This window comes from Nanorana parkeri, unplaced genomic scaffold (assembly GCF_000935625.1).
Source record: "Nanorana parkeri isolate BGI_ZX_2015 unplaced genomic scaffold, ASM93562v1 scaffold564, whole genome shotgun sequence".
Classification (NCBI taxonomy): Eukaryota; Metazoa; Chordata; class Amphibia; order Anura; family Dicroglossidae; genus Nanorana; species Nanorana parkeri.
The window spans coordinates 771,677-780,980 of NW_017306832.1; the positions used below are offsets into that span (position 1 = coordinate 771,677).

The 9,304-nt window shown below is 40.4% G+C and overlaps 1 protein-coding gene across 1 annotated transcript in view; it reads right to left on the bottom strand.

Moving 5' to 3' along the window:
- Positions 1-4,176: 4,176 nt before the first annotated feature.
- ST8SIA4 (ST8 alpha-N-acetyl-neuraminide alpha-2,8-sialyltransferase 4) overlaps positions 4,177-9,304 on the bottom strand; it is a 132,772-nt gene continuing 127,644 nt past the window's right edge. Inside the window, exon 5 of the mRNA XM_018562192.1 lies at positions 4,177-4,459. Within this exon, the coding sequence (XP_018417694.1) occupies positions 4,177-4,459 (283 nt within the window). The remainder of the gene's footprint in view (positions 4,460-9,304) is intronic.

A 9,304-nucleotide genomic window follows, 5' to 3' on the forward strand; every position in this document is an offset into this window, starting at 1 on the left:
TCTGGCCACCTTACATAAACATGCACACCCTTGAGACAATTGTTCTTTAAGGTGGTTGTTGGTGCCAATAACCATAAGTAATTTAATCATTAAAAGAAGTATCACCGTTGCTACCTTGAAAAAGTCAGGTGTGCCTTAAGTGTCAGTTAGTACTGATGTCTGGCACAGATGATGAATGTGCCTTGAGTGAATACTTACATACTACAGTAAGAAAGTGTTAAACGCAATGCCATTTTAACAACACAGGGGCAATTTCTGGGGTTTAGAGGTATAAGTCCTAAAATGCTCTCAAGTTTGAGGCAAGCCTGGTTGGTCAGGCTTCTAAAAGACATGCTTACTTTACTAAATTACATGAGGCTCAGTCCTTAACACACACCTAAGGCACTCTATTTTTAGCCATGTGACTGTAATTTTCAAATTTCATTGGACTCAACCGAAAATAACTGTCACTTTTTTGGGAAATAAATATACATTTCCTGATGTGTTAGCTTAGTTATTTGAGCATACTTCCTCATTGCATGCTGTGACTTTTACATAATACAAAGTAAAGAATATGTGCACATAAACATTGCACCCTGCCTCCTCTTCCCATTGGCTGCAGACAATACTGCATATTCTTTTAAAAAAAGAGCTAGAGGCATTCCAAAAAGAAAAGATATAAAGGGTTACCTGCATCTCTAAAATGCAAAATGTTAATCGTGGTCAGGAAGGCTGTAACATAAAATGTGAAAGGGACTACGGTTTATAATTATTTTTGCCTTTCATTGACTCAACTAAAACTTCTAAGTTTGATTTTTTTATTTGCTCTTTGAAGCTGGACTCTGTGGACATCAGTCTTTCTTAAACTTAACCATTTATTTTCACTACTTTTTCTTTACTATATTTACAACAGTGATGTGTACATGCTACATACAGTTTGTGCTGTAATCCTCTTTGCCTTGGGGGTGACCGTACATGGTTAGATAGATAGCAACTGCTGAAACCATAGATGCATGCACAGCATGTAAAGATTTGGAAACTGTAAGTTTATTAAATGATTAATTAGTGTTGGCAAATCTCTTTGCAACCAGATGTTCACTTTCTATGGAGAAAAGGGAACAGACACTGCCCCATGCATGGACTGCATATGCATACTGGCTGAATCAGGGAGAAGATTGGTGAGATGTTGCACCAACGAAACACCAAGATGGCAGGTGACTGTCTACCTCTGTCTTTAACTTTTAATTTTATTGTTTTCATTGTCTGAATATACCAAAGTTCAAAGTCTGAATATACCACCTAAATAGTAAAAAAAATGTATTTGGGTGGTATAAAATAAGTGTTTTTTTGGGAGAATTTAGGGAAAATTAAAAATCCTTATGTGTTTTGAGAAACTGGAAAAGAGATTATTTTAATCTTAAAATTAAAAAAAGAGCATAAAAACACATATATTAAACTGCCTTCTGATAACGGGACAGACAGTACAAAGTACATATACACACATTACAATTTATCACACTTGGACATCTTTTAAACCATACTTACAAATATGAATCTTTTACAAAAAAACATACAGCCTAGTAAACAAATCAAATATATTTTTTCCAGCAGCATAGCTTTTCATTACTCAATGTAAAACAAATGCATTTATATAAAAGAAAATCAAACAAAAATGTCTACAAATTCACTCAAATCTTTGGTACCAAAATTAAGGGCACCTATGTTAAGACAGAAAATGTTCTTCAATCACGCTAAACTTATAAATGCCTTTTTTACAGCGGCAATATGGCTGTTTTGAGGCTCAGACTTTACTAATGACTTTAAAAAGCTGTTTTGAAAGCATAACTGTCTACTTTTCTGTACATTCAGTACATTTTTTTGTTTATCAGAGAAGCTCTGCATTATCGAATACTGAGACATTTAAAAAAACTAGTGAACTTAGAGTTAAAGTGGATCATCCACCTACTCATCTGAAAGGCTATCATTTTGTCCCAGGAGCCAGTATTCAGCCAATCAACACATTTGAGACAACATAATCAAGACATGTTGTGTACAGAAACCTCCATGTGAACACTAGCAAAATGGGGAAGGTTGAATGTCACTTTTGCTCTTCCTAGTATCCATGAAAATGTTTAGTGTGGGGTACAACAGGATATGCCATACATAATTCAGCTTTTGAGACCCTATTATAGCTGTGAACTTTAAAATTGTATCTATAGCTAAAACGTTTTTGGGATAGAGTGGGGAAGGGTTACAACCCCTGTCAATTTTGTTGTTGTTGCTGTCTGTGTCCCTGTTTGGCTATGGTCTTTGAAACAATGATGGGAAGTGCAAACTTTTCCAGCTGCCCACAAAAGAAAAATAAAGGGATAATCTTCTAGCAGGTGAAGTTCCCTTAGTTTGCAGAGATTTCCTTTCACTTCTTGTTCCATCTCCATGAAAGGATGGGAAGGGAAAAAAATAAAAATACTGTTGCGCACTACTTTGAAAAGCTAGTTATTAATTGACTGGAGTGGTTGCCATTTTTGTTTCAGTTTGCTGGATTAGGCATGTGGACACACTGGAGGTCTTCAGCTACTATTGTGCTGTGCTGTGCTTCAGGGGTGTCCCCGCACCTTTAAGAAGAAATGGGCTACCTCCAGACATATCTGCCCCCAGTTTTCATCTCTACTATATATGTTCCAAAAAAGAGGCTCTCACCAATTAGAGTTAGGACCACACTACACAAAGGGGTCTTGACAAGGCAGTGTGGCTCCACATATATTTGAAAATGTGTGCAACTAAAACCTCGCAAAAACCAATGCACATTGCTAAACAGTGTAATTTTTTTTTTTGCTGGCTGACTGGTGTGTCGGAAATGTATTTGATAATTTGTTTGCGAAAAGCCCCCTATATGCACCTTACTTGAGTTCGTCATAAATTGACTGGAACAGTTGCCATTTTTGTTTCAGTTTTACCCTTCCATACACTATCCAAAAACCCTGTTATGGGTAAACATACACTTTAATGGAGTATTGCAAATTCGTAGTCTGACACCAACTGTGAACAAAAAAATTTTGAAAACATCTCTAATGATTATGAGATTACAGTTGCAAATTATTATGTATTTATGTTGATTTGCTTAAAGCCAAACACTTAAATGAAACATTTTGTTGGTGGTATTCCTGTTGTACCCACAAGTTCGTTCTTTTGTTTCTATATGTCTTGCTTTCAACTAAATCATACACGCAAAGTAAACCCACCAGCACATTCTTTCCTAGAGCAAAAAGCTTTCTCAACCCTGTGCACTCCCAAGTCACTGCTGAAGTGTCTACATGAAGTTATCAAACAGAGTCTACAAATGTGCACAGGGGGGCAGAGAAAACATGAACAAATTAAAGGGGTGATGTTGCTAAACTGTTATATTGATAAGATGAATATTGATTCTTTAAAGATAACAGTGCCATACACTGAGTGGGTGGGTGATGAGTCCACTTTAGAAAAAGTTTTAAAAAATTATTTACAGAAGGCAAACACAACATTCATAGTTGTCACTTTAACTCATTTTCTTCTGTGAAACATGGCCTGGCTCAAATTACTACCAACTTAATTGAAACATAAGTTCACAACAATATCAATACTGGCAGTAAAATGTGGTTGAGTGTATTAACCCCCACAGCCATGCTAATTGTCTATTCTAGTTCGTAGCATTCATATCTGTTTCTAATCTACAAAAAAGTTTAGAAAAATTACAAATTTATAATACAAGGGCAATCAAAAGGATGGGACCAATATCATCAAGTTAAGCCACGTGAACACTAATTTCCAAATGTGAATGTAAATTAGGTGGCAGCAGTTTTTCAAACGCCATTGTGCATCACTCAGATCTGGTCTATTATTCCTGGGATCCATTACATGTACCGGGGGTGGATCTCTTCCTTTGAATCCATTGCAATTGCACTTGTCATTCCTGTAATCATGAGTTGAACATTCATTTTTTTTTTTATTAAAATGTAGCACTTACTTCATTCAAACTTCCTATAGTAGCTTGATTTATAGCACCTGGCAGCCAACTCATCAACTAGTAACAGTAATCCAGCTTCAAGCGTGGTTTTTGAGGAGTGACACTATTTTAAATCCTTTAAAAAGAGCACAGCTCCAAAATATCTTAGAAATATCTCAAGTGAGATTGAGTAACTCGTTACATTTCAGAAACTGTTATTGCTGTTCACACTGTCCAGTTGTTAGTTTCAAAGCTCCTTTATTATGTAATAAATTCAGTGTCTTGAATTCCAGTGGCATCCTATGAGGGCCAGCATTTGAAAAATATTTATATTTCAGCTCGTCATAATAATGGTATTTCACTATATTTCCAGAAATATCCTTAGGGAAGGGCCAGAATCCATACAGATGAATTTCATCACAAAACCGCGTTGCCAGGGTGTACATCAGAAGGCCAGTGCTTGGTCTCTTGATTTGGACTTTGTTTGTTAGCCAATACCTGAAAAGGGAAAAATAAATTAGCTTTTCAATACTGATTAAATAATTAACCACAATTGCAGCATACTACTTTGTAAATGTTTAGCTGTTTCGGTGTAATGTAATTGATCTGATCGAGAAAAAGTGAGTCTGTATGATACAAATAAAAATAGGTCATATATTATTTATATTATTTATTTATCAAAATATATGTCATAGTCTAAGCCAGCAGCATACAGTCCTAAAAATACATTGCAATGTATATACTGTGTTTCCTCGATAATAAGACACTGTCTTGTATTTTTTTTGGCTCAAAAAAACACACTAGGTCTTATTTTTTTTTTTTATGTACAACAATCCAAAGTTAACGCAAATCCAAATTAAATAATCCAAACTGGCAAAGTTAAGAATATGGTGATCAGGGCAATCAGAGGTGCCGTACCTTTCCTATAGCAATTTGGTAACCAATCTCTGGCCAGAATGAGTGAAGCACACTTTCACTATCGATTGCTCACAGGCGGAGTGCATTTGGTATCACTCCGCCTGTGACAGGAGCCGGCGCTGTAGAGGAAGCATCGGCTTGTGCCCCTCCTTCACTGCCGCACAGCCACCCGCAGCATGTATGGGTGGCTGTGCGGCAGGGATGGAGAGGCTGTCACTAGTGTGTGATGATGATACAGCAATGCAGAATAGCTCCAACTATGTGGGACTACGAGTCCCAGCAATGTATTATATTTGTAAGTAGGGATACGCCACTGCCAATACTGGGCATTTTCACAAGTACTCATGCTTGTGAAAATGCCCCGATAGTAAACGCAGATACCGGTGTTCTGTCAAGAACGCCGACATAGTCGAATTTGCCGACCTCAGCATCTGCGCTTGCGCACAGACCAATTTTATCGAGGAAACAGATTTATTTACAAAGTATTTTGTTTAAATCGTTAATTGTGACTGTTAATAATATTCCGTCATTCACTGCCATAGATGGTATATTATTAACGGCCAGCATTAACCATTACAAATGAATACTTTGTAAATAAATGTCGTTTTCCTCGTTAATTCCGTCTGTACGTAAGCGCAGATACTGGGTCGGCGTTCTCAACAGAACACCAGCACAAAATTTTAAACAAGCGGCTGCCTGAGGCCCCGTGCTTGCTGGGGACCTCGGCAGCCTTCCTGTTAACCATGCGGTGCCATGGTGGTTGGGGGGGGGCTTCATGGTTTCTTGCACCGGGGCCCTGAAGGTTCTGACATCAGGTTGTAGACATGTGCTGGGAAAACTATAGGCCCAGTGGATTTTTATTACATCATTTCTACATCTCTAGCCAGTACACTTTTTTAGTTAATAGGAGACAACTATTACATGGTGTCTAATGTTAAAGAAAGCACAGCATGTATCAGCATATTTCCTAAATATGGAAGCATCCACATACATAACACATGTTGTCAATATCACAAAAAGCTAACCACATACAGTTTATGTCTAAAATAAAATTATCATTAAAGAAAAATGTGTACAGGAGTCCATTATGTTCTATTTATAAGCACTTACATATACCATGACCATAACAATGAAGCAACATATTGAGCATAGAAAAACCACACCCATGGATGCACACAGATATGTAAACCTTTTTGTTGGACTGTGGTACAGTACGAGAACAAAAATTGTATTCAGTGAGGGTTAAAGCAGTAGTGCTGAACTGCCAGCTGAAAGGCTGTATGCTGCCTGCCCATTACTTTTCCTATGGTTGAAATTGCTAATATTGTCTAGTTCCTTGGTGCTCAACAAGTGGCTTGCCTGGCTCCTGTGTGTGGCCTGCCAAATGTCCTGCACCACAGAGACACAAGACTCTGCCCCTGGTGTAGGCCAAATTCCAACACAGGCCACACTGCAGCGCTGGGGCAGTTCAGATGTAAACAAAAAGCTGACAAGCAGCTGCCATTCTTACATGCACACTGACCTATTCTTACATGCACACTGGCTTCCTTATCAATGCTAGCCACATCCCAGCAGCATGGTCTACATGTAAAAACCACCAGAGACTGCCAATCAAAGCTTTTTACTCCCAGCTGTTGGCGAAGTCAGACTACAGCACAGCCATGGTCTCATGGGCAAGAGGTGACCATAGGGCCCTGCAGAGGCTGTCAATCCCACCCTACTACTGAAAAACAGAAAAACAAGTTGGAGAATGTAAAGTGCCAGAAAAGAAAAAAATATATATGAGTTTTAGTAAGATTAATGTGATTGAAATAAATGGTTGTAAATGCAAAATTGTTCTGTGAATTAAAGCCTTTTCAAAGCAGCTGGGCTGGGCTCAATTGGGCTGCATTGCCTATAGCTTTCCCAACACATGAAGAAGGCGATTTGCCCTATGTCCCTTGGCTTCATTTCACTGAAAAAAGTAGGACATGTGCAGTGTGTTCCGACATGCTGTACTGCATCACAACATTCTAAATGTATAAATGAAGCCAGCACTACAGTACACTTTAACAGTACATTGCAGTTGAGACCCTCTGTATTTACTAGGTTGACCACAACTGCTTTAGCCAAAAACAAGCTCACTAGTAAAGATCCCCATTGCAATGTAATTGCATAACAGTTTTTTTTTTTTTTTTTAAAGGCAGTACGGCAGAACTAGTAAACTTCAGTTTACAGACACCTTCAGCAATGTGCCCACCAGTGGTGTATTCTGGTTTGGGGCTCCCCTAGGCAAAACAAAATTAGAGCACCCCCCCACACTAAATCTGCAGGATCTCAGGGGGGCTGTGCGGGATCTGTGGTGGGCTCTGACAAATACCCCACAGAGCCCACCACAGATCCTGCACAGCCCACTCGAGACTCTCAGGTGGGCTCAGCAGAATCCATGCTGGGCTCTGCAGGGTCCCTTTTGCACAGGGGTCTCAAAGTACCGGCCCACGGGCCAAATCCGGCCCGTGAGCCGGTACTAAGTGGCCCGCAGCCAGCTGACAAGTCAGGCACACGGTCACGGTGATCACCATGTATTTATACATGGTGATCATGTCCCCCCTTAATCGCCTCTTCTCCAGAGAGAACAAATTCAGGTCAGCTAATCGTTCCTCATAGCTGAGCTCCTCCATGCCTCTTATGAGTTTGGTTGCCCTTTGCTGCACTTTCTCCAGTTCCACAACATCCTTTTTCTGAACTGGTGCCCAAAACTGAACTGCATATTCCAGACTTATGATTACATGCGGTGTGCAAGCGTTTACATGCAGCAGCTGTCACCCGATCATTAATTTGAATGGGTGACAGTTGCCGCTTGTAACATATGCAGACATTAACACTGGTACCGTATATAGTAGTGGCCCCCTTGGGACTAAAAAACTTGTCCAGCGGCCCTCGACTTAATTGAGTTTGAGACCCCTGTTATCCTCTTACCTGCTGCTTGGTCCCCGGCCTCCCCAGCCTCCTCCACCGCTGGACTGGTGCTGCAGGACCCGGCCTCCTCCGCAGCCCAACGCTCTTCGGTGACCCGGCTTCCTGCGGTGCGGTGGCTCCCTGGCCCCCCCCCCTTCCTGCTCCAACGTCTTCCTGGCCTCGCCCCCCCCCCCTTCCTGATCCAACGTCGTCCTGGCCTCGCCCCCTCCTGCTGCTCCACCTCGCCCGCTCCTTCACTGCCACCTCCTCTGCCCGGCAGTAACCATGTTTACACCATGAACATGGTCACAAAGATAAACATAGCCTTTAAGCTGCTTCAAACTGTTTTGGAATGTTCTTTTGAACCTATGTACACATGCCGTAATATGTTGACCTCTCCCAGCTGTCATGCTGATCCCCTTGCCTTGATACTTTGGGAATGATTTACTAAAAGTAAATATACTGTTCACTTTGCAAGGGAATTTGAACTTTGCAGGGGGAGGTTTCCATAGCTTGGTGAATGTGGCAACATTTTTCTTTGCAAAGTATACCCAATCATAAGGAAGGAACATTTAAAACAAAAACTGTATTTTTGCTTGTACATGATTGAATGATGGAAGTCAGCAGCGCTTCACCTTATTCGCTAAGCTAAGGAACCTTCCCCTGCAAAGTGCAAATTTCCTTTCAATGTGAACAGCCTATTTGCCATTTGTAAATCAGCCCCTCTGAATAACTAAGGACTGGTTCACACTAGCAGCCCAGTAAAAGGCTGCATTTTCCCATGTGGCTAATGTCCGCTGAAAGGCAGTGGTGAGCCACAGTGCCTTGTGTTGTTACAATGCAAGGCACTGCTAACTTTATTTCCTTTGTTTTCTAACTTTATTTGGAATATACAAAGTGTGATCCCCAATCAGGTGCCTACACAGCAGCATGGTGTACTGCACTGTTATAACCTGCGCTGTGAAAAATGCAAGACAGGAAATATTAAAGCGGAACTAAACCCACCAATTTTATGGTTAAGTTAGAAATGTTTAATACATGTTATTAAATGCCTAATCAAATATCAATGCTGTTTACTGCAGTGTTTTCACATTCTACTTACTAGATCACTTGAAGTGTATGACATGCAAGGCATGCATCTATTGTTTATGTAGTATTAAACTCTCTCTCAGCTCTACTTCCCTGAACTTCCTGTCCAGTATAAGATCACAAGAGACCGCATTGTTTTCAGAAGCTGTCCATCTGCTAGCTTGGAGAAGGGAAGAGGGAGGAAGGAGGAGTAGAGAGTAGGGAGCAGAGCAGTGGCTTGCCTTGCTATGTGTGTGCTTCTGGATAGTCAAGAAATTGTCACCAGCACACAAGATTGATTATTATAGCAAATAAGAGTCCATTTATTGATGTGTACCATCTCTCATTTGCAAATGCTTTTGGGGCCATGCAGGGTCCCCTTCATCAGGCTCAGAGGTGACAGGTCATCTCTGAGCCTGA